The sequence below is a fragment of the Aspergillus sydowii genome (genome assembly GCF_001890705.1).
Source record: "Aspergillus sydowii CBS 593.65 unplaced genomic scaffold ASPSYscaffold_12, whole genome shotgun sequence".
NCBI lineage: Eukaryota > Fungi > Ascomycota > Eurotiomycetes > Eurotiales > Aspergillaceae > Aspergillus > Aspergillus sydowii.
Genome location: NW_024467870.1, coordinates 695,062 through 723,051, shown reverse-complemented (window position 1 = coordinate 723,051; position 27,990 = coordinate 695,062). Strand labels below are relative to the sequence as shown.

Sequence of the window (27,990 nt, the reverse complement as noted above, 5' to 3'; positions counted from 1 at the left end):
GAAAAGTTATGTGTGGTATAACGCGATGAGACGCCAGAGTTCGTCCACCATCGAAGGCAGGTAAAGTCAGGCATGTTATGACATGTTGTAGATCCATTATGTGCATAGTAACTTTGTTCGAATTTCCCACAGAGTGGATCTTTTATGGCAATGCCCTCGTCTCCTGGTTGGAGCAAACTATTATCACCAACATAGGAGAAGTCAAGCTGTTCTTGCCCCTGAAGTGGATAAAGTAGTTGAAAGCTTCGAGCTGCACAAGGAATGGATATATTTTTCCCGACATTTGTTTTATTCAAAGCGGTTGTGGAGCATATACCCCGGCAGTCAGGCCCAGTCCAAGTGATAATGGCATTAGTCGTGTCTTGGCCATCCGCCCCGATAAAGAGGATTCCAAGAAATAAGATTGTTATGATAAATATCATTTTCTAGGAGCTGAGAAGGATGCACAGGCTATGAACATGCCTGGGCCATTTAGGCATTATTAATGTTTTTCACTGCAAGATGGACCAGCTATTTTTTGAGCGCAATCTGTTTGTGGTCAAGAAGTAATGTATAAAACCTCTCTGTCTATTTATATATAATGTGTCGTCTATTTTTGCGTCCTCTTATTATTTGCACTTCCGCAGCACGTGGTGTCCTACTATCGTTGCCATAAGCAATTCCTAAAAATACTACGAAATAGTTTGGGCTTTATGAGAGCAACTATGAAGAAAAAACACAGTCGTAATTCAGTCAGAAAAAAAATACGATGCGGAAACCAACCACCAGGAACGTCAACTTTCACGAAAATCAATGACGGAGCAATATTCCTCTATACCATGAGCCGTCTGGGATTGATTACTCTCTTCTACTCGTTGAACTCGAGTAGATCCTTTTTCTCCCGCTGGAGTGGATCGTTTCCTTTTATTCGATCCTCGAGCGGCCTCTTTCTCCTCACGCTTCCTTTTCGCCATAACGATATCTTCAAACGTCATGATTTTAGCCTTACCAACAACCGTTGACTTTGTATGCTGCCGGTTCTTCTTCTCATTATTTTGCTGGAACAAGACTTGATTCTGTTGTAGAAGAAGCGAGCGTTCTGCAAATGCTCTCTCCGTCGCATTCAATACCTTCTGAAGATGAAGCCTCGCCCGTTCATCTAAGACACAAGAATGATCTTCAACTTTGCTACGTAGAAGGAGCAAACTCGCAGGACTGGCTGGTGTTTCCGGTAGCTTATCAGCAGCGGGAGGACGAGCTACATTCGTTTCTAGACGTGCTGCTCCTAGAGGCGGCTTCTGGATGCTCGCAAGGACCCTCTCAGGGTTGAAGGGGCGTAGCCCGGTTTTAGACCAACCCGACAGAATATTCCTCCGGGTAAGTGCTTCATCGCGGGCACGGCTGTAGAGATAGGTAAAGTGCTGTTTCCCAATTGTATTCGCACCCCCGCGATCCAATAACTCAGCTTGTCCTCGATACGCTGTCTTAAGTGATGAAAAAACGCCGACATCACAGGGCTGAAGTTTGTGGGATGTGTGGGAAGGCAGTCGGCAAAGGATAATGCAGTTCTCGTAACAGAATTCCAGAATCTCAAGGGATTCATGGGTGCCAAATCCATCACTAATCAGAAGCCGTGGCTTGTTCCCAGCGAGAGCTTTGGTCTGCGGATCAAAAACGTGTTTGATCCAATAGAGGCTGATCACGCTATCGTTATAGCCTGATTTGGAGTGGGCAAAGTGCCAACCTGGGGTTGGATGAGTGGTCCATGTGCTGCGATGGGTGGCAGCTGGCCAGATGATCAAAGGGTGGAGTGATCTTCCATCAGCCGAAATGCATTCAATGGCCGTGATCGTCTCCCGCTTCACGCGTGCTCCCCGAAAACCATCGTAATCCTTACCTACGAGTACCTTCAAAGAACGAGGGTTACTCAGCATGACGCCAGTCTCATCCATATTATAAACATTCACAGAGTCAATGGCGGGGTCTTGAATTTCCGGCCCGATCACAGAGAACCACTCTTCAGCTTTACTACGAATATTGTGGTCATGTCGCTTCCAGTCGATGGGTTTCGACTTTCTTGGCTTGATCTCTGGGTTCCTCTTGAAGAATTTCCGCGTCCACCCTGCACTCGGAGGTTTCGTAGGAATATGGTGCTCGGAGCTGCGACGCCGGACAATGACATAGGCCAGTGAACAGAAGGACTTGAGGGGTACGGGAAAGCCATTCCGTGCTGAGCGTAGAGCATGGCTCACAAGGGACTTTTCCTCCGTGATTGTGAGATATTGCTGGTTTTGTGCCTGTTCTTCCTTTGAGCGACGCCCGTTGGCGCGATGCCAGAGGGTAGATGCTGGGATGTTAGTGGAATCCGACTTGGCCGACCAGGTGTTACAGTCAGAAAAGCCTGTTAGTTTAGCTAGTGCTATGGTTGCTGGATCTGTGGTTCGCATAGAAGTAGTGGTGAGCAGGCCCAGAATGGGAAGGGTCCCTGAACATGGGTGCCAGAACTATTTTGGGATCGGATAAATGATATTTCGACCGATGGACTATATTTGGGATTTCCGGCTCATTATATATCCGAGATAGCGGTACTGTATCAGATAACCGGCATACCTGCCCTTAAATGCTCCCGTAGCCACGATCTCTTAAAGAGATCACAATGGAGGTCCCTTGGATGACATGAAAAACATTCATTTTCACCAAAACCTTAAAGTAAATAGGCTTATTTATGGACTGAAGAGATACTAAATCTACATTGTTATATTCTATAGGTGTATTTAAGGCACTAGATGCTTACAGCATGAGATTAACTGAGTTTAGCGTCGCCGTGATTTTGTGTTGGGGGACATTAGCCTTCTCCTATCTCACCAGATTTATTGTATTTGGAGTCAAAATTTTGCCATATTAAAGCATGCAATATTAGCTATCTGCGAAACTGGTTATAACAGTATACTAGGTCGAGGTGGTGGGGATATATTCCTCCCCGTGCAAAGTACCTTGTTGATATTTCCGTGCTGTTCGGTTTTCGCCGCAGTACATATACGTTACCTATTTTGATATCTTCCTAAATAGACTTAGTCTCTGTGGGCGAAGTCATTCCCACTCGACACTCACAATTAAATACCAAAAAGAAGTTGATATTTACTGTAAATTACTTTAATAATGACAAATGGCTAAATGACACGTCTCATAATGTTTATCCTACCCCAGACACCGTCAATCGCACAAGACGCGCTGTGTTCGGCCCTTCTGGAGTTCAACCACGCTGAGCTGTATGCCCGACACAGCTCAGCGTGGTTTGAATTTAGATCATCATATAGTCAGGGAATTTTCAACCCACGTTGAGCTCTGTGTCCCCAACAGAAACACGTCGGATTCCCTGACAGGCCAAATTTACACCAACACCAACCCGCGCCGGCTCAGTCAACCCCAGAACAAAAAAGACAACACAAGAAAACAGAATCATGCTGCGCACAATGGAAGAAATCCGCTCCTCGCTCCAAAACCTAGACAACGCAGTGATTCTAGACCTCCTCGCCAATGCCGCCCTAAACCACCCTGAGGTCAAATCCAGCATCCAGGCCGCGATAGACACAAAGCGCAGCGAGGAATCGAAGCGCGTCCTGAACTTTGACGGCCTGTCCAAGTCCGTTTGGTACGAGATCAACATCCAACACAAGCGGCTGCGCGACTCACAGCAGTACGAGATGGCCGGGGATGTTTACCGGGATGTTGTGGATGCCATTGAGCGGATCCAGAAGGCCTGTGGGCCCTTTGCGAGTGCGCAGACGCGGTATAATGGGCTTTCGGTGCTTAGGAAGATTGGGAAGACGATTTGTTTGTCTGGGGATGGGAACACGATTGGGAGGGAAGTGAGGGATGATTTTGGGTGGAATTCGGCGTTGGAGGATGCGATGTTGGCGATTGTGCAGAATATGGACGAGGAGGAGAGGTGTGGTATTCGAGAGGATGAGGAGACTGATGAGTCGCTTTGGCCGAAGTTGTTGGAGTTGAAGGAGTTGGCTGATGATTATTGCATTATGGAGGGGCTGCAGGGGGTTTTGAATGCGTTGGAGGAAGGTTACCATGAAGCTTTCTATGAACCCAGCATGCCTTCATCGGATAGCGAGGACTATGGGTCGGACGAGGAGAGGAGCAGCAAGAGGAGAAAGCAAAGTCCAAGCCTAGAATAAGTTATGTTCCAGGTTGACCTGCCGCCTTCGTGATGGACTTGCCAATCTTATTGTACATTACTTCTTTTTCATGGTCTGAATCTTCTATGTATGATATGTATTACTCCTTATCTTCAGTTTATGTCTGCATATTTTGAACACGGAGGCAATTTTCTCCTTTACCACGAGTATCCCTATGTCCCTGATGCACATCGATCTGAAATGTCCACTATTACACGTTTTACTAGTTTCAGGTAGCTATTTCTCGTGTTGTCTGTTACTGGTCGTCCAGTTGAATAAGATCAACCAGGAATGCTACTAGGACTTAGTGGCCGTTCCACTGATCTCGGAGCTTAGCGAGTCAATGTATTCCATGTGGGACAGCTCCATATAAACTAGATGTAACCGCGGATTAGACAAAATATTGAGAACTTGGGTCAGGTGTACAGTATCCTAGGAAACGTGCTATATTGGTACTATATCCATGACAGACAACATATAAGTAATACAAGATGAGAACTGAACTTCTATCAACAACCAGCTTTCTGTGTAGCCTCCCTCGACAGGAGTCCTGTTTTAAAATGCGAGCCAAGCATTTCCTGAGTCCTTGAACGGTTTGTTCGCTGTTGGGAGTCTGGGACATTACGCAGTCGGTATGCAAGGGTAAAATAGTCTCCTTTGACCTTGCAGCACTCCCAGACCCGCATCTGCATTGACCATGTCATTGCCAAGACTGATCGAGTGATCGCGGAATCCAGGGTCTGGTTCTCGTGTTGAGTGTTTCGGAAGCAGTCAATGCAACTGTAGTTGCTCAAATTCTCCCAGAGAATTGATGCGGAAAGGCCAGTTCCATCAGATTCTGGATGATAGGGGCGATTGGCTCCGTCAGGAAACACGTTGCAAAGGTCATGGCCAGCGTGAGTACGGCCATACACAAGTCCGAGTCAAAGACCTGTTCATCTATCAAGAGCGGCAGTGAGACGAGAAAGAAAGCCCAGATGTTGAAGGCAACCATGTTGCTAAACATCCGGTTCGCAGCCCTGACCGAATAGTATCGCTTCCACGCCGCAAGGGACTGTTTGATCAGGACAACCACGGAATAGGGGACCACCGTGTTGAACGTCAGCTCCTGGTCCTTGAATGAGTAGCAGCTCACGGCGAAAATGACCGTCGCGGCACCGACAAGCACGATTTTGGGGCCGCGCGGAGCCTTGTAGCCATTGTCGACATACTCTGCCCCCGGCGGGCGAAGGCTGGATTCGTAATCCAGAAAGACGTTGACGAATTCTTCGAGCATACCGGAGAACAGCTGGAAATCCTGGTCCGCTGCCCTGCCCAGCGCATGTTTGTTTGCAAATAGAAGCAGGCGTTCCACCCTGATGCGCAGTGAGACCTCGTAGTTGACGGGACTATATCCCCCAGTCGCAATGTCTTCTTGGTAGCTTTGCGACGTTCTGATCGTCTGGAGAACCTTGCCGTATACTTCCCCAGAATCAGACTTGATGTCGTAATTCTTGCACGCGGATTGATGCTTCAGTCGACGCCGGATGCGATATCTGGCCGCCCATCTTTGGCCCTCGTTCCACACAGCATCCCAGAATTGGACGCCCATTTGCCAGACGATGGAGAAGGCTAGAACAGACATCTTGAACACCTGCTTCTCGGAAGCAGCTCCAATGACGGGCGATACCGCGGCCAAGAAATAACTGAGGTTGCCTATCGCCGCACCAAACACCCGCTCCAGACTCCAGCTGTACAGGAGCCACAGGGTGTGGAACTCATATTTCCAGATGTAAAAGAGCTGCACGAGGGCAATCACCCGGGGCCCGATCATTCGCGCGTTGTAAGCCCGCTCGTCTCGTATGAAGGCCGCGACGGTCCCGATGAGGAGGAGGAATACCAGCAGAGCGAAGAAGGCCTGGACGAGCAGTCTGTACCAAACACTAACCGTTTCCCTGAAGCCCTGCCTCCACATGCGAGTTTTCGCCGTGATGGCCTGTGCAAGGCCCCTGAGCTTGTCCTTGTCCGTCTGATGCAGAAAGTCCAACTCCGAGAGCTGCCTCAGCTCCGTTTCGAGGGCCGCCATGTTGAGCGCAGCAAGAAGGTTCCGCACGCCTGGAGGAACATCCGGTAGTGTTTCCTCTGGCTGCATCTGCGCCGAGCTCTTTTCAGTGCCGTCATCATCATCGTCAGACACGCGACAGTGGTGCCTGATCCAGTGACGGAGTGGTTCCTCCTCGAGCGCACACTCTTCCAAACTGTCCGGAAGCTCGTCTGCAACGACCGATGCAATGCCCACGTTACCAGTCGGCGTCCGCCACACATCACACAGCTCCTTGTCGGTGCGACGGTTCTGGTTCCGGCCAACAGGCGACCAGTGCAGAATAAAACGCTGCACTGCGCGGGCCATGCGGGCAGGACGCCCCGGAGGTTCCTGGGCTTCACAACGCTTTTCAGCAGCCATTGGCGTCTATGGGTGAGGAAGTCTGAGGAGGGTTGGTTGGGAACAACGAAGTTGCTGCTGCTGCTGTTGAATCTCGACATTATGCAGTCGTACGTCAACAAATATTGAATTCTGACGACGACGGTTCCCGAACTGGCAATCCGGGGCTGATATGTATGCTGCTGATCCACTGCATTATTTCCACCCCTTGGTTGAGCAAGTTGGACCCTCTGGCACGCAGCCAAATTCAGCCCTGCTTACGCGTGCTTTTTCTTGGCCACTTATTGTTCTGTAGGGCAACATTGCGGAGCGTGGGTCTGGCATCGTCATCTCATCAGGTAGAACTTGTGATCAACCAGGTTGGTTTCACAACGAACAGCAGCAGGTCGGGCCTGTCAGCTGTGAGGGGGGGATTCCTTGTTACCAGTCGCGTCTTTGCCAGATGAGGGGCTGCTGTATATATTGTCTCCTCTTTCCACACACGAGAGAGACATCCATCACAGTCTACACGGACAATTCCTCTATCGCCGATACGCAACATGACACTACGCGGGACCATCCCCAAAAGCTCCATCACAGATGTCGAGTATGCCATTCCCGACGAGGGGCCGGATCCCCCCGTTGACAGGTTCTTCACCCAAGGCTTGAAGAAACAAGAAGTGCAATGGTTCAAGGAATTCATCACCGTCCAAAGCGCACACGCAATCATGCTCTTGGAGCAAGGCATCCTGGCAAGAGAAACCGGTCAGCGGATCATCTATGGCCTGCAGCAGCTTTCCAAAGCTGATCCTGCCAGTCTGGCTACAGGCAAACACCCCAGCGCCCTCTTTGAGATAGAGAGCGCTCTGACAGACATCAGCGGCGAAGATGCCGCCTACGCGCTCAACACAGCCCTCAGCCGAATCGACCTCGGCGCGACAGTGACTCGCCTTGTGACAAGGGGCCTGGTGGACTCCCTGCTCAGCAAGATGCTTGTCTTCTCGAACGTGGCCCTCCAGCGCGCAGAAGAGATGAAAGCCGTCCCAATCCCCTACCGCACGCACTTGCAGCCCGCCCAGCCCGGAACCCTAGGCCACTACCTCCTCAGCATCCGCGACGGAGTGCTGGATGTCTTCGACCAGTTCGCAAGCGCATACCCCCGACTCAACCGAAACCCGCTAGGCACCGTCGGACGCGCAGGCACAAGCATCCCCATCAGCCGGCGCCGCACAACAGAACTCCTCGGGTTCACCTCCGCCGTGAGCAACTCCTACAACGGCAAAGACGGCGCATACGGGATCGAACTGCTCTCCATCCTGGGCCAGCTCGCCCGTGCCCTGAACGACTACCTAACCGACTTCTACTACTGGTCCAGCGCCGAGCTCGGCGCCATGGAACTCCCCGACGACTTCTGCGGCCACAGCAGCTACATGCCGCAGAAGAAAAACTACCTCGTCGTCGAGGCGGTGCGCGCAGACACGGCCAAGATCCTAGGCTGGCACGTAACGGCCCATTTAACCAGCCGGGGCGCGGGGACCGGCGACCATATGCTCCACGGGGTTCCGGAGGATCTGGCCCAGGCGCTGTCTGTCGCGTGCCGCGCCTTGGATGCGGTGGCTCTCATCACGCAGCGGTTCTCGGTGAATAAGAGTCGTGCCCTGGATGCGATCGGCTGGTCCACGGCGAGTGGGCTCTCTGAGGAGCTCACGAGGCGTTTGGGGCTTACGCACCGTGATGCGCATGGGAAGGTCAGACATGTTGTGCAGCGCTGTGAGGAGCGCAAGTTGACGCCCTCGGATCTTCGACACGAGACGCTGCGTGAGTTTCTGCGAGAGACTGGTGCTCAAATTACCGACGTGGATGCGATGGAGCTGCTACGTTCCCTGAGCCCTGAGCAGTTTCTGCGTACCCGGGTCAGCTCTGGATCTGTTGGGCCGGAGGCCACTGAGGATCTGGTCCAGAGAGCAAAGACAGGGGGGATGGAGAGGCAGAAGTGGCTGAACAGGACTCTGAACCACGCGGAGGAGGCAAGCAAGAAGCTCAGTGACAGTATCATGGATTACACCTCGCAAACAAATGGCGACAGCAGAGTCATCTGTAAAGATTGCTAGTCATGCTTGTTGGATATTTCCATGGATGGATTAGGGTTGATGATACAAATATTTCGCCAGCTATAGATATTAACCTTCTAAATGTATTTTCGTCTACTATCTTCCCCGTTGTTTTAAACCTATTGTCTTTTATGGCTGGTTCCAAGCAAAACTGAGAATATATTATACAGGCCAAACGATCAGTCCGGGGGACGCTTGAGATTCGTGGTTTAGGGCCACGGAAAGTCTGGATGCCTGCACGTATTAACAATACTGCGGAGGCAAGAGGTGAAGGTATTAGGAATGGCTTCAATTTCGGTGTATATTTGGTTTTATGGATTTTTTATTTATTTATTTATTTATTATTATTATTATTATTATGTGTATCTGCCCTATATCCAATTACAAATGCGGCTGGTCATACTGTTTTCTATGTATGACACATTGAATCCAGACAGTAGAAGACCTAACATCGGAAATCAGGCATCTATATCAGATTATCAGCAAGAGTTAACTAGTTACTTCTTGGCTGTTTACATCCATTAACCTCGGACCCTCATACAGCATGTGGAGCAGCCATATAAATCAGTAATCAGTATTATTGGATAATATATTGGCCCCTCTCCAACATATTTAGCACTGTGATAGGCTGTCATAAGACTCCGCCAGAGCGACACTGTCCTACTCCTCCGACTCCTCTCGGCAATTCCGTGATATCTGCACATCAATCCTCCACCACAATGGACGACCGGACGCCCACCGAGCTACAGGCTCGTCACGTCGCGTCCGCGGTGGGTATCCACCGGCGGAGCACTAATGCTTGTACGGACCTGTCTCTTTGGACCGGCCGGGCGTTGAGCTGACTCGCGCAGGCCAGCGCTGCAAGCGGAAGAAGATAAAATGCTTCTACAACAGTGCAAATACCCACCGGTATGTTGCGGTTTGCTCTCTAGATTGCTCTGCTAATAGTAGCAGGAAATGCGTCGCTTGCGTTAAGTCTCGATCTGGTATGTCTGTCGTGCTAGTTGATACAGCAGGTTGCTAAGGATGATGTAGAGTGTCAATTTGACCTCCCTCCTGACGGTGTCTTTAGAGGTGATGGGTGCGTTTTTCTATTGAACTAGACCAGACCACAGCTGATACGTACAGTTATGTTGCCACTCTGGAGGCTCGTATCCAGACTTTGGAAGCACAGTTGCAGGCGGCGAATTCGCAGTCTGCCCTTGCAACTGAGCGTCCAGGAGTACAGATGCCCCCGCCACAAGAACATGTAAGACCGTCAGTTATCAAGAGATACCCTACTGACACCAGAAGGACCTCAGAAGGGCTGCTACCGGGTATCCCCGACGGCCGCACGCCCAAGATACTCTATTCAAGTCGCCGCGAGCACCTCAGACGTCGAACTTTGATGTCACGGTCCTTGATATGCTGCATGGTAACGGGTCCACTTCAGAAATAGAAGAGTCCCTGCCTCCGCTTCCTTCTAGTGCCAGTGCCCGGACTCTGGTGGACACTGTCTACTTTTATACCCAGGCGCGGTACTGCATTGTCGACTGGACCCGGGTTCGCGAGTGGCATCAGGATCGCGATGCACTTGCTTATATCTCTACCCAGGCGCCTGTGGATGCGCAGAGAGGTATATCTCTTTGTCTTGGTTGGTTTGGGTCTAACACGTCCTAGGGGCCTTCTTTATCTGGATTATCTACGCAATCGGTGCTCGTCTGATTTCTAATCCGGAGAACTCGTACGAGGTATGTATGGCAGCCAAATTCAGTGACTTTCTCTAAGTTACTAGGAATACTTTGCTCGTGCTCGGTGTTATCTTCCCGCTGTGATGGCATCACAAGACTCGGCGACAGTCCAAGCCTTGCTTTGTATAGTGCAGTACTACTTTCGAGCTCCAGTACGTTACCATCTCTTGTAAACTGAAATCTGCTAATTCAGACAGACGGAATCTCCAATCTGGTTTGTCGGTTGCTCGCTCTCTAATTCTAATTTAACACTCATAAACCAGGCATCTAGTAGGGTTTGCCCTACGACTATGTATCAGGCTTAGATTCCACCGCTCTATCTCGAATACTCGAGAGTCAAGAGATATAGACCCGTACACCGTGGAGCTTCGGAAGCGGTTCTTCTGGTGTGCATATTGTTTTGATCGGTATGTCTCCTAATAATACAAGTGGCATATCTGATATTTGGCATAGATGTCTTGGGATCCTGTCGAAGCTTCCGTTTGGGATTAGTGACTCGGATATTGATGTCGAGGTGCGTCTATTTAATTCCAGGTTATATGCCAACTGCTAACTTGGTGCAGATTCCTGTGGATATTGACTGCACTTGTACAGACCCGAACAAAATTCGAGAACTGCAGCGGCTGCAGGCAGCTGGGCAGGATGGACGAGAAGAGGGAACAGTCACGACAGTATGTCAAGCACGATAATCATAAGCAGCTAACCTGTTTCAAGTTAAGGATATACTGACATCCGATAGATGACAGCAGCCCTGCATCACCTCCAAGTCTACCGCATCAGATCAAAAATACTGTTCGTCATTCAACACCTTGCACTTTTTTTTTTCAATCGACTAACTATAATATCAGATCAAACTTCACCGGCCCACACGCCCAGAAACCCTCCTTCGACGACGTAATGCGTCTCCTCTCCGAACTCGACCAGTGGCGCCAACAAGCACCACGCAAAGACGCCAGACCCTTCCCCCAGCAGAACCCGGACCGCGTCGAGGCAACCTACCTCCAGGCAATCCTCATAATCATCAGACCAGTCCTCATGGGCAATCCCATTGATCCCGCCTTAATAAAACTATGCGGTGACTTTGCCGCTGATGCCTGCGAGGTGCGCCCCTACCTACCTACCTACCTACCTACCTAATCCCGTCCTATAATACCAAACTACGATGCTAATAATACTTGATTTGATTCAATGTAGAGCGCCAAAACCCTAAGCCTAAACCCCCAAACCCAGGCAGACCTCACAACAGTCTACCACTTCTTCTACTGCGGCATCACGCTCCTGCAATGCCTCGCGATCGACCCGACGGCGCTGACGCCCCGGCGCGCACACCGGGCCATCAGTGCCTGCGTGAGTGCGCTGGCGATCTACACGCGCGAACTCCCCGCCGCGGCTCCGTTTCTGAAGCTCTTTGAGGATGTTTCGAATTTGTTTATTCGGAATGATCATTCTCAGTCTGGGCCTGGGGTTGGGCCTGGGCCTGGGGTTGAGGTGGGACAGAGGGAGGGATTGAAGAGGTTGTTGGATCGGATTGTTTGGAGTGGGCCGGATGAGATGATGGGGTATTTCTCCTTTCTTCTTGTTAATTGTGATGGTTTGGCTAATTGGCTTGGTTATAGGATCTGGCAGTCGTTATCTGGGAAAGAACCAGAGGCAGGGAATGAGAATGGGAATGGAAATACCAACACTCTCATACCAAACCAACACAACCAACAAGCCGAGACCCAGTCCGCAGCAGAATCATTGGAAATCGAGACAATGGTATCTATCCTATACTATCCCTACCCTCCGGCACCGGTGATGACATGGCTAACTCCGCTCAGTACGACTCCATCCTAGGAGGCCAATCTACCGTCTTAGGGCTGGATACATCGCCGCTTACAATTCCCGACATCTCGAACCTGTTTACGCCGGACGTGGAAATGGCGGGGCTCTGGGCTGGGGCGACGCCGTGGTTGGATTCGTCTACTTTGGAGTTTGAGCGGATGGTTGCGGATGGGGGGTTGGGATGATTGGATTGGCTTTACGGTGATGGTCTCATGTATGAATGATGTTGAGAATCCCCAGAGGTATATGGAAATTTGATAGAATATGAAGAACATAAAACGAATGGAGTTCATGACAGCAGAGCAATGCATCATACCGTTAATTAAGACCGTTCCAGCTTCTTTGCATCTTGCTCGAAGGTTTTACTCCTGATATTCGAAAGAAGTCAGACACCGCACAAGAATACACACAAAAACAGACAAGAGGGAACTCACTTAACCCTGTCCAGATCCCTCCCCTCGATAACCACACCCTCATCCTCAGCATCATCCCCATTCCCATTCCTATTCCCACCACCTCCTTTCAATCCCCTAACCCCCGCAACCCTCCAAGGCCCGCTAAACATCCGATCAATCTCCTCAACCGTATACCCAGCCATCTCCGGCACAAGCAAGAAAACATATAAAATGGCAATGCCGCACCAGGCCGCAAAGAAGATGAACGCCCCCCAGTTATCCGTCTCGTCCAGCAGCGAAGGCAGCGCGTACGTCATGGCGTAGTGGAATAGCCAGTGGAAGGTCTGGGTTAGGGCTGCCCCGAAGGACCGGATGCGGTTTGGCCAGAGTTCGCCGCCGAAGACGTAGGGGAGGGTTAGGAGGCCTTTTTATAGATTTTTTCAAGTATTGTTAGTCTTTAATGTTCCTTGTAAGGGGGGCAAGAACTATAAGGGTAGCCGGGGGGTGGGTACCGATTGAGTAGCCTAGGGCATGCAGGAATATAGCAGCCAGAGCGGCTTCACCTGCAGAACGGGGAGCACCGGAGTCGTTCTCGACCTTGATGTACACGCCGATATAGATATCGGAGAGCATTTGGAGGGAGATGCCGATGAACAGGGAGTTTCTACGGCCGAGGACATCGATGAAGATGAATGACGCGAAGAGGCTGAAGAAGAACTTGGATAGGGCGTACATGCAGGTAAGGAAGAGGTGGTATGTTGAATCGCCGTCGACGCCTACAATCTTCAGCACGGGGATGAAGTAGTTTGTGATGGAGTTCCCGCCGGAGAGTTGAGGGAAGACGTAGAGGATCAGGGCTTGCTGCAGACGGCGAATGTTGGCGGGGACGGTGAAGACTTCCTTTGCGATGCTGACGACTTTTGAAGGGGAGTTGTCGTTTATAGCGGAGGATTGGATCTCTGTCTCTGAGCGGATGGCCTCGGTCATGGCTTGTAGTTCATGCTGCACGCGGGGATGTGTGGCTGGCAGACGTCGAAGGTGGACGAGGGTTTGCAGGGCTTCGTCGTGGCGATCGCGGAGGAGGAGCCAGCGGGGGGACTCGCAGAGGAAGAAGCTGGCTACGCACCAGAGGAACATGAAGATGCAGGGTGCGAACCAGACGACCTGGTATTGCAGTCTGCTTGGGGCGATGTGTAGCTGGACGCCGTAGACGCAGAAGTCAGACACCATGAGGCCGATACCCATCCCAACCGAGAACCACGCGGCGAGCAGTCCGCGGATCTCGGCGGGCGCGATCTCGACTATGGACATGATGCTGGTGACGCTCAGAGCGCCGATTCCGAGGCCTGTTATTATACGGGATGCGTATAGTCCGGCTACGTTGGGGGTCGCGATGGCGACGACCTGACCGAGAAACCATATACAGCAGTACAGACGAAAGGACCACAGACGTCCGATGCGGTCATTGATGAAGAATGATAGAGCAGCTCCAGCGGCGTCACCAATATACACGAGCGAGACGAAGTTCTTTATAGCACCGGCATCAGACCCAGAACTGATGCCAAAGTGGTTCTGGAAGCCTGGGAGGGAGGGAACAGTTGACCCCATTCCTTGGTCCCATGCTGTAGCAGTGTTAGTCTCACGAGCCTGGAAAGACAGCTATGGAAATCTCACTTAGAGTGACAGCAGCCGAAGCATACATCATGGACGACAGGATCAAGCTCCGGCTGAAGATGACCTCGCGCGGTGCGTTCCTGATCTGCCGGCCATAGTTCGCAAGCGAGGTCTTGCCGAGAATGCCTTTAATCCCCATTCTCAATTAACAGATTCAATGCCCGGTACAATTCAGTAAGTGCAGAAGAAAGCATGTGTAGTAGCAAGGGCTGGCGGCATTGAAGTAGATAGAGGATGGCCTCCAACTGGAGATAACAAGGCTTCGGCACTTCCGAAATGGAGATAGCGAAATCAGAATCCGGGGTCAGTCTAGTCTACATCGGTTCGAACAGGCTGAAAGAGCGGAGAACTGGCTGTTCTAATGGTTGTTCCAGCGGTTCTGTTCTCGTTATCTCGCTATCAACAGCCAGGCAGCGCACCTTTAGGGTTGATCCTTGCAGTGATATCAGTGATCCACAGCACAAAACAAACATGGATGCTTTACACATACGAGGAAGTTGGGGGAGATGTGTACAGATTGCAAAAGCAGTGGATATTCTGATACTCCAGCAGGGTCCAATCCTGGGGTCCCCAGACCCCGCGAAAGATTGCCACAATACGACAATGCGGAGGGATTCCGGGCTCAATGGAATACGTAAGATGAATTCTTTGGAGCAATCATTGCCAATGATATCAAAATGAAGTCGAACGCGGGGCGCCTCCAGCAGTCCCAGCGTGTGGGTGCGACAGGACGTCGCGTCAAAATGTGCAATTAGCCCCCAAAGCACGGAGCCCCCGAGACGATAAGCAGAGATCAGCCGGAGGTTAACTATTCTCAGTTAAAACGGTCTCGCAATTACCGAGAGTCCAGATCCCCGCGGTCTCAGTGGGTACCGGAATTGCCGCGTCTATATCAGACTCCCGGCAATTGCGAGATCTATCCGCAATCTTAAAACGCAGTATACACGCTCACAAAGATAGTTCAAGCTCACTGTCTTGTCTATCTCGAAAGATAAAGGATAATATTACTGTGCAATATGACGACTCCAGACTCTCGCGTTATCATCGTCGGCGCCGGCGTCTTTGGCCTCAGCACGGCCCTTTGGCTGGCGCGCAGTGGCTACAAAAACGTCACCATCTTCGACCGTCAGCCCTATGACAAGAGCTTCTATAACCCCGCTGACGGGTGCGACTCGGCCTCTGCGGATATCAACAAGATTTTCCGGGCCACATATGGTACAAAGGCACAGTACGTCCCTTCCCTTCCCCTTGCTCTACCCCATGACCGATAAGCAAGCCTGTCCAATCCATCCGCCGCGCCGCTTGGTATTAACTCTGCTGCAGTTCACAAGACCTCGCCTTCGAGGCACGCGACATCTGGCTGCAGTGGAACAAGGAGATTCGCGAAAGTGATCCTTCTTCTCTGCCGCCCGGACTCACCCCGGAGGATGAGCTGCTTACCGTCTGCGGTTTATATAATCTTGCAGACGGGGATGAGATGATCGACTTCTACAAAACGAGTCTAAGTTCAGTGGAGACGACGGCACCCAAGGGCTTCCGCGATTTGCAGTTTGTCAAGGTAAGGCAGGTCGCGCGCTGCAGCCTGCATATCAGTGTGCTAAAACAAGATAGGGAAATTCCAATGACGAGGGACGTGCATGGAAACTAGGTGCTGAGTGGGGGGAGAAGTATCACCTATTCGATCATTTTAATAACAACGCTACGAATGGCTTCCTGGATGCGGCTTCGGGGGTTACCCTTGCGGATAAGGTGGGTTGCTCTCGAATAGTAAGTACTTGTTACTGATATATCTAACCGCTGTTACAGGCATGTGTGTATGCTCGGCATCTCTGTGAAAAGGCAGGAGTTAAATTCGTCCTTGGGAAGCCTCACGGTGAACTCGAGCAGTTAATCACGGAGCAGTCAGGCTCCAGCAAGAAAGTCACTGGAATCCGCACTCGGGACGGCCAGAGTCACTCTGCTGATCTTGTTATTGTTGCTTGTGAGTGCCTATACCTTGGTGTCAAAGATCCCATGTTAATGAGTGTAGGCGGTCCCTGGACGGCGCATGTTGTTCCTGAAGCCCATAGATCCGTTGAAGCTACAATGGGTACACTGATGTTTATTGACATTCCAGAACATCGGAAGGATATCAGAGAGAAGTTTCATCCCAAGAACATGCCCATCTGGCGGTTTTTGCGGGGTGAGGGAGACGGGTATGCTTCCGTACATATATATCAGTCATATCTAACAGTATTATAGGGCCTATGAGGGAGGTGCTTTTCCTATCACCAAGGAAGGTCGACTGAAGTTTGGCTTCCGGGCTCGAAAGGTATACAGTATACCCACTCTCTTTTATTGAACTGCTGCTAACTAATTGCAAGTTCACCAACTTCCAAGATCACCCAACGAAGGATAACCTGTATGTTATTATCAGATACTACTCACAGATTCAGTATAGCTAACCTGATAGACGACTCTCCACACCACGAACAAAGTACAGCCCGGACCCTATCAACACCGTGCCGCTATACGGCCTCGGCCTGATGAAGCAGGTTATCGGTGGCATGTTCCCCGAACTGGCTGAGATTGGATTCACAGATAGCCGGGTTAGTCTGCCATTACTATACTCCGGTTCGTACTGACAGACAAAGCTATGCTGGTACACGGATAGCATCGACAACGAGGTAGTACTCCCCAGTCCGGTGTAATAGCATATAAGAGTCTCTGCTAACCGAGGATAGTTCGTAATCGACTACGTCCCCGGATACTCCGACTCACTCTTCATCTGCACCGGTGGCTCGTAAGTACAACGACATTTCCTCCGTAAGACCAGGTACTAACAACAACAGCGGCCACGGATTCAAATTCCTCCCTGTTCTCGGAAAGGTCAGACTCGTCAACTCCCGCCCCATTCCAGATACCCAAGCTCATCATGCATTACTCCAACAGTACGTCAAAAACCAACTCGAGCGCAAGCCTGACCGATTCACGCCCTTCTGGAAATGGCGCCAGGTCGAGGCAGGCAAGAACTGCAATGGGCTGGAAGAGGGAGAGGACGGGCCGCGTGAGATGAAGAAGTTGCAGTTGGCGAAGCGTAGGACTCAACACATTCACATGATTCGTTGTCTATTGCATGCATGCTAACCCTGTTGAAGCTGAACACGATTTCAAGTTTGACTCGGAGAGCTTGGCTGGCCTTCCTGGTCGGATTCAGAAGGTGGCACTGGGCCAGAAGGAGAACTCGCGGTTGTAATCCTGATATGCGGATTCATCTTTAAATGAGGATTATAGGGTCATGGATATATTAAAGGCGATGTTCGATTTCTACTGCCGCGTTGTACGAGAATTTAATGCCGGTGTGATTATGATAAAGAACTGGCTCTCTTTTATCTGCATTATCGAACTTGAATATATTGTCGAGTACATATTAGGGTTAGTACATACAATGACAGAGTGTATAAGACAAGGTTAAATATCAATCCCATCCACCCCCGCGATCCATATACATCTCCATATCCTCCCCAGGACTCAGCGTATTCTCAGCTAACTGCTGCCCATCACTCCAATTCCCATAACTCACCGAAACCCAGTCCGCCCCGTCCCTGATCCGGAAAGGAAGAACCTGTCCCTTGTGGTTGATCGCCAGATGCAGCACCCACCCTTCTTCACACGCCTTGCGATCTGCAACAAGCACAAGAAGCATCTGCCATGAATCAACTTCTTCGACAGGAGGAAGGGCATTGAGATTCTCAATCCGAATCCCGTCGATCTGGTCAGGACAGTGCATCAACGCGGCTAGAACATACGAGGGTATACATCCCGGTCTGGGGATGGCGATGCCGTTGGAAAACTCGACATTTCCGCCCTGGGTAGAATGTATAGAAGATGAAAACTCTTCCTCTTTGTCGAAAATGAAGAATTCATCTATCATAGATCTCAGATCCCCATACACGGACGAAATAACCTCGACCAAATGCGCATAATCCGCGTCTGCCTTCACCTGGCTTGCTGGGTCACCGGGGTCGCCGTACCACGTCCGGATAAAGAGCGTACACTCGATCTGTCCGTTATGGGCGCGTTCCTTGGGACTTACAAGGTTTCGGGGGACATTGTTGGGTATTTCTTCTGGTAAGGGGATTGTGCCGAGGTATTGCTGTGCAGTCATTATTATCTGGTTGTTTATTATGAACTGGGTGGATGGGTACTCTTCGTCCATATTTGCCTAGTTTAATCCACTCTTCGATGAGCTGTTTCTTTTGTTGAGTGGTGGAGAGAGAGGAGGTTGGGTTCCATTTTGCCTGTATTATTCGCGTCATTAACGTGGCAGTGAGACTACTTTAACGAGGATTTTAGGTATTTTATAGACCAACCATGACATAAAGGTCAAAAGGGAGGAAGCCAAATTCAGGGAGGTCGAGGCCGTTGAGGTCGTCTTCTGCTGCCATTATTAGTGTTGCTTGATGAGTTAGAAAAGTAATAAATAACAAACAAGGTATCAATTGAAGGAAGAGGGGCATTTATGGTTAGTTCCAATACAGCCCTAGGCAGCCGCCAGGGCTGGCTGTAGCCTGCTTCCAAGGTATATAGAGGCGCTTTTATCAAGGCTACCAAAGGCGACCTTATAACCGAAATTATTCGCCTTCTCGTTGCATCTGGCTTCGATATTATGCCCTGCAGCCATCTAATATACCTACCTTCCACACACGTATAGATGGTGGTGCAGATATTCACGTTCTCGACGACTAGCAGACAATAGTACTGAACGGCTGTTGATATTGCGACACAGCAGGGAGACGAATCGTGTCTTGCTGTCCTGTTTTAGAAAATTCGGTCTTTCCAATAGGGTGCTGGGTCATGAATTGGAACAAGCCGAGGACTGGCACGTCTGTGTCACCGCCGGTAATGGGTTGCAGGGCTGTCCGGACGGTTCATTATGAATGCTGGGTCGCTATCTGGCACCCGGTGATGTGGTTTCACGAATGAGTTGTACAAGAATATTCTGAATGTTCAATACATAGGGGAAGTTGCTTCGTGACCTTGCTTCCAAAGAGCTTGCAGGCTCTGAAGGTGAATATCAATACATTCTGTGGGTTGATTCTCTTATGGAGACAAAATTCCCCGGCATTCTGGAATGATACAAGGACATCCCTGTCATTCCTGATAAAATAGTCCGTCGGCCCAGTAATCCACTGTTGATCATAACCACAACAAACAATCGAGTCTCTGTCCTCCACCACGACTGGTTGGTGCTTTATATACGCCCTTTCCCTTCGTCCCACACCGCTGTTTCCACAGCACTGCAGGCGATTGAATCATTGACCTGGAGGAATACGAATCACACTCACCCTCACGGCCATCACCTGCATGCATATGCATGCGCATCATGTAAGGAAGCGCGCAAGTCTCTCGTGGTGCCCCCAATAAGGAGCTGACTGCTGATTGCCCAAGTCTCACTCTCAACGCCGACTGACTCTGCCTATTTTGAAAGAAAAAGCAATATGACACAGACCCCCCGCGTTGCGTGATTTTAAGAACCCCCGTTATTCCACTTCTGATTCAAGGTACCGGCAGTAGTCATGCTCGACTCTGACAAAGGCCTGGATAGGCCTCCGCCACCAAAAGATGGCACAGAAATGACCCAGTCACCGGGGGAATCCGATACAGAGCTCGTACGGCAGTTGGAGGTAGATGGAACGAGGAAATTCAATCGACTGGGTTGGAGACGGCTCACGGTTGTGCTCTTTGTGGAGGCGATCGCTCTCGGGAGCCTGAGCCTTCCTGCGGCATTTGCGACACTCGGGATGGTGGCAGGGGTGATCTGTGCTGTGGGAATCGGATTCATTGCGACATACGCCAGCTACGAGATTGGAGCTGTCAAGCTCAAGCACCCAAAGATCGAGAATTACGGCGATATAGGCAGGCTGCTTCTCGGGGAATGGGGCTTCTGGCTGGTGACCCTGTCCTTCATGTGCGGCATGCTGCTGAATGTCGGATCACATTGTCTTACTGGCACGATTGCCTGGGCTGATATCACGCAAAGCGACGTCTGCGGCGTGGTATTCGGCGCGGTCTCCGCTGTGATTCTGTTCGTGTTGGCCATCCCACCGGCCTTTGCCGATATCGCCATCCTAGGCTACATCGATATCGTCTCGATCCTCGTCGCCATCGGGATCACATTTATCGCCACGGGCGTCCAGAAATCCAACCAGCCAGGTGGGCTGCAGAGTTCGGACTGGTCAGCCTGGCCCGCAGAGGACATCGACTTCTCCTCAGCCATGGTTGCCATCAACAACCTCGTCTTCGCATACTCGTTCGCAATTGCCCTCCCGTCGTTCATGAGCGAGATGCACACCCCAAAGGACTACGTCAAGTCCGTCTGTACTCTGGGCGCCTTTCAAACCTTTCTCTACACAGTAATTGGGTCCGTCATCTACGTATTCGTCGGACAAGCCGTGCAAGCACCCGCCCTGCTTTCAGCCGGCCCTGTTGTCTCCAGGATTGCCTTTGGCATCGCCCTACCTGTGATCTTCATCTCCGGCTCCATCAACATCAGCATCGGCGCTCGCTATATCCACGGTAACCTGTACCGCAACTCACTGGTGCGCTATGTGAACTCCAAACGCGGCTGGGTTACCTGGATTATACTGGTGGCAGTCTGCACCACCATCTCATGGATTGTTTCAGAGGCAATTCCCGTATTCACCACTATACTCTCTATCAGCGGCGCCCTGCTTAACTCAGGTCTGTGTTTCTATGTTCCTGCGGTGGTTTGGTTTGTCCTCGTGAGAGAGGGCAGTTGGTATAGCCGACGAAATTTGCTGCGGGCGACAATAAATTTGCTCGTCTTCCTGTTTGGTATTGGTATTCTTGGGTGCGGGATGTATGCGAATATCGTCGTTCTGGTAAGATACTGCATAAACAGATTCGATGTGGATAGGAGGCTAACTGTGTTCTCAGATACGAGAGACCAGGGACGGCATATCGGGGCGTCCGTTTGCATGCTCAAAGTCTGGATAATTAGAGCTTGTTTTTAATCCTGGTTGTAGGCCAAGTGAGCGTACAGGTTGGGACTGGATGCATTGATGTTTTGGTTGACGTGTTTATCTGTTGTGGTTGTAATATAAATCCAACCATATTCCATTAACTTTCGAGCTTAAGTTACGGGCCGCCCCGCTGATACCGGTATTCTGGGTCGGAATTTGTTTCCATCGCAGTGATTGTTCGTGGGTTAATACAGTATACTAGTTATACTGTAGTGCTTAGTCTTAGGGGGTTGACACCCGGTTTCCTGAAACGGTCCCAGTACACGAACCGACCAATGACTCCAATCTCAACAATCAGACCTATAAGAATAAATACTCGGATACCTCCTCTAGCGTGGCGCCAAGGTCTTACCGTATACGCCATTTTAGTGACTCACTGACATCAACCTTCCTTAACACCCCCTCCATCCAACACTGGAACCTGAAACCAACCACCACAGTATAAGTAAAATGCACTACGCCATCGCCCTCTTCCCGGGCTTCGAAGCCCTCGACGCATTCGGCCCGCTAGAAATCCTCAACACGCTCGCAAAGAAAACCCAAATCGAACTCTCTGTTCTCGCCGCCACCCGCGACCCAGTCTCAACCCGTGCCCCGGATCCAGATCCAGCTGCCGTGGCAACGGGGTCCATATGTTCCCAGCAAATTGTCCCGACGGGGACATTTGGTGATTTCTTAGGGAATGGAGGTGGAGAGGGACAAATCCAGAGGAAGATCGAGATCGACGTGCTCATTGTCCCCGGCGGTGCAGGCACACGCTCTCCGCAGGTTATCCAGCCTGTGATTGATTTCGTTCGTGCGATCTACCCCTCCCTCCGATATGCGGTGTCTGTATGTACCGGGGCCGGGGTATTCGCTCGAGCGGGCATTCTAGATGGGAAGAGGGCGACCACGAATAAACTTCGGTTTGGGGCGACGATTGCGCTGAGGACGGAGGTGGAGTGGGTGCGGAATGCGCGGTGGGTGCGCGATGGGAATATATGGACTTCGTCTGGGGTTAGTGCGGGTATTGATGTGATGTTGGCGTTTACGAGGGAGGTTTATGGCAGGGATGTGGCGGTTGAGGTTGCGAGGATTATTGAGTATGTTTGGGAGGAGGGGGATGATGGGACGAAGGATCCTTTTGCTTGACGACGTGGCTGGTGTAAAGCTGTAGCAAGAGTAGAGAATCTGTCGATATGATATAATATCTTCTTTTAAATACAGAGATCAGCAAATGCGTTGGCGTATATGTCTGGATCGTCGTGGGTGTAATAAGTAGCCGCTATGGATGACGCCGATGCGGTTTGTGGAGGACTGCTGACAGAGACGACGGGGATAGCAGACGAGACGGCCAGAAAGAACCAGAGACAGCTGTTCACGACGCTGACAGGCTGGAGATGCAGCAGAAGGATAAGGATGACCGGGGATGGCGGAGTTTGCTGGACAATAGTAAGATCGTGGAGGCATCGGACGAGGAGCTGGACAAGATCGATGCTATACTGAAGGACCTCACTCCGGCTGGTGGGCGCTATCCTCACATTTTCCAGGTCGACGCCGGGTTGAGCAGTACTATTGAATGATTTTTATAATTTGAACAATAGGAGATAGGTAGTATAGTATATAGCAAGTCGACATCAAGACTCGCGCTGGGTAAACTCCGTCTGAACCCTAATCCCCTGCAATGGCACATCATTCCCATGTCCATATCCATATCCATTCCCATTTCTACTTCTCATCCACCGATCATTATCCTCCTCAATCTCCTTCCTCTCCCGCCCATGCACAACCGTCATGGTCTTCATACTATCATACTCCGGCCTGAACTGCCCACCATCAACTCTCGTCTGCGAATCCAACGAATCACTCTCATCATCCGGCAAATGATAAAACGAGCGACGATTCGCACGCACCAGGTCGATATTACTCGGCGCGGATGCAGAGCCGCCACCACCACTGGCGCCCATCCCATTCCGGCTATGACCCGCTGTATTCGAGTTGAGTTTCGACGTAGATGCCGTCCGCGATGATGGACCCGTGCGTAGCAGCGAGGGCATCACGGATCTCAGCCCCAGCACGCGGAAGAAGAAGGCGAATGCGGGCCGGAGGGTGGGGAGGCATGCGGAGACGATTCCGGCGGACATTTCGATGGCGGTCCACCCGACTGTCGGCGCGAGCGTGTATGAGGAGTCGAGGGCTGTGTAGGAGAAGAGGACGCTGAAGCGGTAGGCGGAGGCGAAGACGACGCTGTAGGAAGTGTTTGTCAGTTTACTGGCTGGCACTGTTGTAGTTGGTTATGCGTGACGTACAAGAACCCAAGACTAAAGGCGAAGGTTAGGGCTATTTTCTCAGCAGCTCGCAGCTGCAGTTTCCAGATTTGAGGAATTGGGAGAATGAGGATTGCCAGGTCGGAGGCGATGGTTGAGATTGCGTTTGCGATCCATGTCCCGACCTGGTTGATGCAGTGGCCTGGGAGCTGTGGGTACCATAGTTTCTGGACAGGCACGCAGATGAAGATGAAGAGGAAGGTCACGCAGATGACCCAGGCGATGACGAAGATGGCGATGGCGTAGGCCCAGCGTTTGAAGTAGGGCAGGTGGAAGATGCGGTAGTAGAAGAAGAGAATGCTGAGTTTGGTCCAGACCAGGTTGAACGCGTATAGGATTTCCGCCACCACCAGGAACTTGGCGATCATGACGACGTTATTCGGGGGGAGAGTATCTGCATGCAGTCCCATTCCGTTGTGGTGCATGGCGAAGATGAAGCCGACGACGACAAAGTTCCAGCCCTGCTGGGGTTAATATCTAGTATACATAACGGCCGTACGTGCTTGGCTTACCATTGACCAGATAATCATCCAGTCGTCCCACCACAACTTCTGCTTGCGCTCGAACCGTGCCAGCAGACGAAGACAGACAGCTACAAAGGCCAGGACGGTCACGGCACTGACGGTGGCCACCGTCCATGGCTGCAGACTGTCCTCGTTTTCCGCCATGCTGGGGGTACAAAAAATAGAGGAAGAGTACGAACAGGTACGAACCGGCACAGGGCTACATGTTATATTATTTAAACTAGCAGACATCACAGCGGAAGAGCATCCGGCAGCCGTCAACACGTAATAACAACCGCAGTGTACAAGCGGCCCGAGATGCCAAAATTAATCGACCCTCTGTCTCCACCGGTTGGCAGTTCGGGCCCACTCAGGCAAACTCTACATCGTGGGGTTTAGCACTTTACAGGCTGGCGTGTTTCTGCACCATGGCCAGCATGGCACGATTGACGGGCTCTGGGTGGGTGGCGTTGAGGTAGTGGCAGCCCCCCTCAACCATCTGCAGTCTGGCCTCCCTGGACCGCGTGAAACGGTTGATCTGCTCTGTTGCAACGGTGGTTCCAAACGGCGTGTCGTCGGTGCCCTGAACGGTCAGTCTGGTGCAGCAAGGTGATTTGTGCAGTCTAGGGTTAGGGCCTCACCTGTAGCCAGTAGACGGGGCACTGGATGTCCCGCAGCCTCAACAGCAGCCCGTCTCGCTCAATCAAGCAGTTCAGCGCCATCCGAACCTTCTTGCGCCCCTCATCTCCGCGGTACACCTCCTGGAGCGTCTGCTTCCAGAACGCGCCGCTCTCCTCGGTCGCAAACGCCCCAAACCCGACGGAGCCCACCATCCCGCACCACACATCGTCCACTACGAAGTCTGGAGTCGCGCTCTCGCTCGTCCACTTTTCGTAGAACGGAGTCAGCAGACCAGCTGGGTCCCAGCATCCCTTGGAACGAGAGTCTGCCGACTCGTAGTCCATGGATGTTCCCAGGGGGAGGAGACCTTGGATCTGTATACATTAACATCATTCACTCCTACCAGGGGGGTTTAAGAGAATTACCCTCTCCGGAGCCAAGAGCGCCATACGGGTCACTATCCAGCCGCCCTGGCTGGTCCCCAGCGCAAAGGCCTTCTTGATCCCGAACGCATCGAGCACCTGAATGGCCATGATCGCCGAGTCCCAGTAGGTGAAGTGCTCGGACGGACAGCTAGTCGCACCATGGCCCAGGGGCTCAATTGCGAGCAGGTTCATGGCATCGGTCAACTCCTCGTTCTCGAACTGGGCCTTGTACAGGGACGATGTCATGCACATCGAGTTCACCAGGACACAGGTTGGCTTGGAGGCGTCGTATTCGCGCGCAAAGGCGTATCCGGCCTTTGTGCCGCCCAGATGGGGGACTTGGACTGTTTGTGTGGCGGCCATTATTCTGTTGGGGATGATGATGATGCTTGTAACAGTGTAAAGACTAAAGATAGGATGATCAATTCACAAATCACAACAGCCGACGGGAATAAGGATAAATAAGGTAAGGATAATTAGACTCAGGTACATCCGGCACTGCAATTTCGAGCCATCCCGGGTCCACGTCCACGGGAGAAGCCACAGTCCACACACTGCTTCTCCTCATCCCAAAGGAGCAGGAGGGGCTTTGTCCAGGGCCCTTCGCCTGTTTGCCTCTGATCCACAGTGTCCACCGTCCACCGTCCACCATCCCCGATCCACCCCGGATACGCATTACCGGATTTGGGCAGTGGACGAGGCCGGCAAAAAAAGCCGGCCAGTGCTAGACTGGGCGAGACGGTGAGCTTGAAGCCTTGAACTCTGGAGTCTGGAGAGTTAGAGAGGGTCGAGGAACAAGTTACATACTGGCTAGGGCCATGTCCCGAGGTCCAACTCGGCTCGACTGTGAGTCTGAGACGGTGGGTCTCTCAGTCTCTCATTCCTTGGTTGTCGAGCCTGTCAAATCAACCTTATTGTACCTGTCCCAAATTCCCACTGCCACTAACAGCAATGGTGTATAATGTAGATAAAAGCCTGCAGACACGGAGTCACTGACAAACATGCAGGGGTTATCTTAGTGCATCTTCCGGTCGACCGACTGTCCCAAGTGCCGATGTATCGGGAGCCTACTTCCTTAGTACATACAGTAGCTCCGATCCCTTCTCTAGTCGGTCCCGGCTGCAGAGTGCAGAAATTATTGTGCTAGCTGTTAACGTTTAGTGTGAAGACGAAGAAAAATTCCCGTGGAAAATCCAGGAAAATGCCGAGATAAATGCGGCGGTGGAGCTCGGACGGTCCCAGACCCGCATGCGAGCCGAGGGATTGAGGGTACCAACTTGCTGGTCGCCTGTGCCTGGTTATTCAAAGCTGTGGAATAACGGTCTGCTTGATAATAGGGCTGGGGCGAACGGGAGGTGGGAATTTGTAATTGTTACCCCTGGCTTGTCGTCTAGGTCTCCGGGTCTCCGGGTCTATGGGTGTCTGGGTGTCTTCTACCTGACCCGCTTTAATGTCCGATGCGTACTACGATTTATAGAGTGATAGAGATTTCCATGCTATCAGTAATACTACCGGGAACTCGCATAATTCAGCACAATGACCTACTAAACCATGTAGTGTGAACGACCCGTTCCAGTAAGAGGAATATCACCCTCATCCGTCCCCTTCGATGCAGAAGACCGCGCCAGACTGGATTTCCAGCGTGCAAAAGGCCTGCTGGAGCCGTAGGTACTGTCGCCAGCATATTTCGACTCGTCCCTCCTGCTCTTGAAAAGCGGGCGCAGCGTTGGCATACAGGCGGCCACTATACCGACGGATATTTCGGTGTATGACCAGATTCCCGAGTAGACTGTGTTGTCTGTACACTCAGTTAATATATGGCTTGACTTGACTTGACTGAAGAATGGCGACGTACAGCTGAGATCGGTGCTTTTCATTGTCGACAGGGCAACTGATCGGATGACGCCGAATATGCACACGCTAGGACCATCGTCAGATATAAGCCTAAGAATATAAAGGCGCAACGTACATTCCTCCCAGCAGGAAGATACTGAGCACCTGGATCTTGCGGCGTGTTCGCATTTTCAGCCCTAGGACCGGTTGGATGGGTAGGGCTAGGATGGCGAAGTCGGTGACTACATTTACGATTCTGCAGCATGTCAGTCTTCGATCGCTCTTCAGCATACTTTTTAAGCATGGCGGTGTTCGACGTACGCCAAAGCAAAGAAAGGGGGCGTGGCATTGATACACCGGCCTGGTTTTCCAGTCCAAAGAGTAGACAGAGGGATGCACTGGAATGCCGCCACGAATATCACCGCAAGATTGTAGGCGATTACCAGCACGCCCACGGCATAGGAGACGACGGTAAGCCACTTGATTGGGAAGATGCGGTGGTAGAATAACAGGACTGATATCTTCGTCAACATGATGGTGATGGAGTAGCAGATAATTGCGGCGACGTAGACCTAGTATAATGTTAGACAACATCGCACTCGCACTCGACCACTAGGTTAAGAAATACCTGGGCAAATAGCCTCTGGTCCTTGACAAAGATTATATGCAGGCCCTCGCCGTTGGCAACATTCAGCGCCATCAGACAGGCATATGTGAGCTGGCCCATCTACTGCTGTCAGTATAGCAAGAGAAACACCAGGATACCGGACGCTTACCAGCGCCACGCAAACAGCATAGTCATCCCAGCCAAGCTTGACTCTCGACCGACGCCTCGAAATCATGCGAGCAACAACTGCGCTGACAGCAAAGGCAATCCCGCACGTACAGGCGGCGATCTGATTTGGCCGCAGGTCATCGCTGGCGTTTGCCTGGTAGTAGGCGATCTCCTCTGGGGTGAGAGACATGGCGAGGC

The 27,990-nt window shown here is 51.4% G+C and overlaps 14 protein-coding genes across 14 annotated transcripts; 6 read left to right on the top strand and 8 right to left on the bottom strand.

Moving 5' to 3' along the window:
• Positions 1 to 484: 484 nt before the first annotated feature.
• On the bottom strand, positions 485 to 2,591 carry ASPSYDRAFT_452548 (uncharacterized protein). Its single transcript, XM_040847002.1, has 2 exons — positions 2,095 to 2,591; positions 485 to 1,975 (listed from the first exon to the last, which is right to left on the bottom strand). The coding sequence occupies exons 1-2, from the start codon at positions 2,222 to 2,224 to the stop codon at positions 774 to 776; spliced, it is 1,332 nt and encodes a 443-aa protein (XP_040698999.1). The 5' UTR covers positions 2,225 to 2,591; the 3' UTR covers positions 485 to 773.
• Positions 2,592 to 3,452: 861 nt separating this feature from the next.
• Positions 3,453 to 4,169, top strand: ASPSYDRAFT_93203 (uncharacterized protein; the record flags this gene model as incomplete). Its single annotated transcript, XM_040852800.1, has 1 exon — positions 3,453 to 4,169. One exon carries the CDS (start codon positions 3,453 to 3,455, stop codon positions 4,167 to 4,169), a length of 717 nt encoding a protein of 238 aa, XP_040698998.1.
• A 358-nt stretch (positions 4,170 to 4,527) lies between these two features.
• On the bottom strand, positions 4,528 to 4,875 carry ASPSYDRAFT_452544 (uncharacterized protein). Its single transcript, XM_040847001.1, has one exon. The coding sequence runs from the start codon at positions 4,789 to 4,791 to the stop codon at positions 4,561 to 4,563; it is 231 nt and encodes a 76-aa protein (XP_040698997.1). The 5' UTR covers positions 4,792 to 4,875; the 3' UTR covers positions 4,528 to 4,560.
• ASPSYDRAFT_49359 (uncharacterized protein) lies at positions 4,593 to 6,644 on the bottom strand. Its single transcript, XM_040847817.1, has one exon. The coding sequence runs from the start codon at positions 6,610 to 6,612 to the stop codon at positions 4,960 to 4,962; it is 1,653 nt and encodes a 550-aa protein (XP_040698996.1). The 5' UTR covers positions 6,613 to 6,644; the 3' UTR covers positions 4,593 to 4,959.
• A 294-nt stretch (positions 6,645 to 6,938) lies between these two features.
• ASPSYDRAFT_49358 (uncharacterized protein) lies at positions 6,939 to 8,979 on the top strand. Its single transcript, XM_040847816.1, has one exon. It carries the CDS (start codon positions 7,131 to 7,133, stop codon positions 8,679 to 8,681), a length of 1,551 nt encoding a protein of 516 aa, XP_040698995.1. The 5' UTR covers positions 6,939 to 7,130; the 3' UTR covers positions 8,682 to 8,979.
• Positions 8,980 to 9,400: 421 nt separating this feature from the next.
• ASPSYDRAFT_93200 (uncharacterized protein) lies at positions 9,401 to 12,420 on the top strand (the record flags this gene model as incomplete). The annotated part of the gene is made up of 17 exons (XM_040852799.1): positions 9,401 to 9,482; positions 9,533 to 9,590; positions 9,636 to 9,667; positions 9,717 to 9,762; positions 9,810 to 9,930; positions 9,975 to 10,296; positions 10,341 to 10,411; positions 10,456 to 10,563; positions 10,609 to 10,625; positions 10,675 to 10,818; positions 10,865 to 10,925; positions 10,975 to 11,082; positions 11,151 to 11,203; positions 11,260 to 11,512; positions 11,606 to 11,970; positions 12,028 to 12,169; positions 12,232 to 12,420. The coding sequence occupies 17 exons, from the start codon at positions 9,401 to 9,403 to the stop codon at positions 12,418 to 12,420; spliced, it is 2,172 nt and encodes a 723-aa protein (XP_040698994.1).
• A 68-nt stretch (positions 12,421 to 12,488) lies between these two features.
• Positions 12,489 to 14,589, bottom strand: ASPSYDRAFT_452531 (uncharacterized protein). The gene is made up of 4 exons (XM_040847000.1): positions 14,305 to 14,589; positions 13,143 to 14,252; positions 12,670 to 13,054; positions 12,489 to 12,603 (listed from the first exon to the last, which is right to left on the bottom strand). Exons 1-4 carry the CDS (start codon positions 14,441 to 14,443, stop codon positions 12,558 to 12,560), a joined length of 1,680 nt encoding a protein of 559 aa, XP_040698993.1. The 5' UTR covers positions 14,444 to 14,589; the 3' UTR covers positions 12,489 to 12,557.
• A 648-nt stretch (positions 14,590 to 15,237) lies between these two features.
• On the top strand, positions 15,238 to 17,927 carry ASPSYDRAFT_1160538 (NAD(P)/FAD-dependent oxidoreductase). Its single transcript, XM_040840079.1, has 12 exons — positions 15,238 to 15,532; positions 15,628 to 15,862; positions 15,916 to 16,053; positions 16,111 to 16,285; positions 16,334 to 16,509; positions 16,556 to 16,615; positions 16,668 to 16,705; positions 16,757 to 16,892; positions 16,938 to 16,970; positions 17,028 to 17,086; positions 17,136 to 17,172; positions 17,236 to 17,927. Exons 1-12 carry the CDS (start codon positions 15,321 to 15,323, stop codon positions 17,428 to 17,430), a joined length of 1,494 nt encoding a protein of 497 aa, XP_040698992.1. The 5' UTR covers positions 15,238 to 15,320; the 3' UTR covers positions 17,431 to 17,927.
• ASPSYDRAFT_81349 (uncharacterized protein) lies at positions 17,624 to 18,692 on the bottom strand. Its single transcript, XM_040851085.1, has 2 exons — positions 18,492 to 18,692; positions 17,624 to 18,439 (listed from the first exon to the last, which is right to left on the bottom strand). The coding sequence occupies exons 1-2, from the start codon at positions 18,600 to 18,602 to the stop codon at positions 17,762 to 17,764; spliced, it is 789 nt and encodes a 262-aa protein (XP_040698991.1). The 5' UTR covers positions 18,603 to 18,692; the 3' UTR covers positions 17,624 to 17,761.
• A 1,075-nt stretch (positions 18,693 to 19,767) lies between these two features.
• Positions 19,768 to 21,606, top strand: ASPSYDRAFT_452251 (uncharacterized protein). The gene is made up of 3 exons (XM_040846994.1): positions 19,768 to 21,188; positions 21,244 to 21,401; positions 21,532 to 21,606. The coding sequence occupies exons 1-2, from the start codon at positions 19,863 to 19,865 to the stop codon at positions 21,301 to 21,303; spliced, it is 1,386 nt and encodes a 461-aa protein (XP_040698990.1). The 5' UTR covers positions 19,768 to 19,862; the 3' UTR covers positions 21,304 to 21,401; positions 21,532 to 21,606.
• Positions 21,550 to 22,584, top strand: ASPSYDRAFT_452167 (DJ-1/PfpI family protein). Its single transcript, XM_040846991.1, has one exon. The coding sequence runs from the start codon at positions 21,780 to 21,782 to the stop codon at positions 22,458 to 22,460; it is 681 nt and encodes a 226-aa protein (XP_040698989.1). The 5' UTR covers positions 21,550 to 21,779; the 3' UTR covers positions 22,461 to 22,584.
• Positions 22,585 to 22,945: 361 nt separating this feature from the next.
• Positions 22,946 to 24,303, bottom strand: ASPSYDRAFT_158775 (uncharacterized protein; the record flags this gene model as incomplete). The annotated part of the gene is made up of 3 exons (XM_040842758.1): positions 22,946 to 23,555; positions 23,618 to 24,099; positions 24,127 to 24,303. The coding sequence occupies 3 exons, from the start codon at positions 24,301 to 24,303 to the stop codon at positions 22,946 to 22,948; spliced, it is 1,269 nt and encodes a 422-aa protein (XP_040698988.1).
• Positions 24,304 to 24,541: 238 nt separating this feature from the next.
• ASPSYDRAFT_159631 (alpha/beta fold hydrolase) lies at positions 24,542 to 25,547 on the bottom strand (the record flags this gene model as incomplete). The annotated part of the gene is made up of 3 exons (XM_040842843.1): positions 24,542 to 24,721; positions 24,780 to 25,133; positions 25,185 to 25,547. 3 exons carry the CDS (start codon positions 25,545 to 25,547, stop codon positions 24,542 to 24,544), a joined length of 897 nt encoding a protein of 298 aa, XP_040698987.1.
• A 939-nt stretch (positions 25,548 to 26,486) lies between these two features.
• On the bottom strand, positions 26,487 to 27,982 carry ASPSYDRAFT_93192 (uncharacterized protein; the record flags this gene model as incomplete). Its single annotated transcript, XM_040852798.1, has 7 exons — positions 26,487 to 26,648; positions 26,735 to 26,982; positions 27,040 to 27,104; positions 27,154 to 27,273; positions 27,339 to 27,589; positions 27,646 to 27,744; positions 27,794 to 27,982. 7 exons carry the CDS (start codon positions 27,980 to 27,982, stop codon positions 26,487 to 26,489), a joined length of 1,134 nt encoding a protein of 377 aa, XP_040698986.1.
• Between the last annotated feature and the right edge of the window lie 8 nt (positions 27,983 to 27,990).

What these genes read in the sequence shown, in the direction of transcription:
- ASPSYDRAFT_452548 (XM_040847002.1), bottom strand. Translation starts at nt 2,224, where the DNA reads ATGCTCTACGCTCAGCACGGAATGGCTTTCCCGTACCCCTCAAGTCCT. An exon ending in CCTCCGAGTGCAGGGTGGAC is followed by an intron (nt 1,976 to 2,094) that starts GCGGAAATTCTT and finishes CTGTGATCGGGC; the next exon opens with CGGAAATTCAAGACCCCGCC.
- ASPSYDRAFT_452544 (XM_040847001.1), bottom strand. Translation starts at nt 4,791, where the DNA reads ATGTCCCAGACTCCCAACAGCGAACAAACCGTTCAAGGACTCAGGAAA.
- ASPSYDRAFT_49359 (XM_040847817.1), bottom strand. Translation starts at nt 6,612, where the DNA reads ATGGCTGCTGAAAAGCGTTGTGAAGCCCAGGAACCTCCGGGGCGTCCT.
- ASPSYDRAFT_49358 (XM_040847816.1), top strand. Translation starts at nt 7,131, where the DNA reads ATGACACTACGCGGGACCATCCCCAAAAGCTCCATCACAGATGTCGAG.
- ASPSYDRAFT_452531 (XM_040847000.1), bottom strand. Translation starts at nt 14,443, where the DNA reads ATGGGGATTAAAGGCATTCTCGGCAAGACCTCGCTTGCGAACTATGGC. An exon ending in TTCGGCTGCTGTCACTCTAA is followed by an intron (nt 14,253 to 14,304) that starts GTGAGATTTCCA and finishes ACACTGCTACAG; the next exon opens with CATGGGACCAAGGAATGGGG. An exon ending in AGGGATCTGGACAGGGTTAA is followed by an intron (nt 12,604 to 12,669) that starts GTGAGTTCCCTC and finishes TTCGAATATCAG; the next exon opens with GAGTAAAACCTTCGAGCAAG.
- ASPSYDRAFT_1160538 (XM_040840079.1), top strand. Translation starts at nt 15,321, where the DNA reads ATGACGACTCCAGACTCTCGCGTTATCATCGTCGGCGCCGGCGTCTTT. An exon ending in GCGATTTGCAGTTTGTCAAG is followed by an intron (nt 15,863 to 15,915) that starts GTAAGGCAGGTC and finishes AAAACAAGATAG; the next exon opens with GGAAATTCCAATGACGAGGG. An exon ending in TTGGATTCACAGATAGCCGG is followed by an intron (nt 16,893 to 16,937) that starts GTTAGTCTGCCA and finishes TGACAGACAAAG; the next exon opens with CTATGCTGGTACACGGATAG.
- ASPSYDRAFT_81349 (XM_040851085.1), bottom strand. Translation starts at nt 18,602, where the DNA reads ATGACGCGAATAATACAGGCAAAATGGAACCCAACCTCCTCTCTCTCC. An exon ending in TAGGCAAATATGGACGAAGA is followed by an intron (nt 18,440 to 18,491) that starts GTACCCATCCAC and finishes ATGACTGCACAG; the next exon opens with CAATACCTCGGCACAATCCC.
- ASPSYDRAFT_452251 (XM_040846994.1), top strand. Translation starts at nt 19,863, where the DNA reads ATGCTCGACTCTGACAAAGGCCTGGATAGGCCTCCGCCACCAAAAGAT. An exon ending in ATGCGAATATCGTCGTTCTG is followed by an intron (nt 21,189 to 21,243) that starts GTAAGATACTGC and finishes CTGTGTTCTCAG; the next exon opens with ATACGAGAGACCAGGGACGG.
- ASPSYDRAFT_452167 (XM_040846991.1), top strand. Translation starts at nt 21,780, where the DNA reads ATGCACTACGCCATCGCCCTCTTCCCGGGCTTCGAAGCCCTCGACGCA.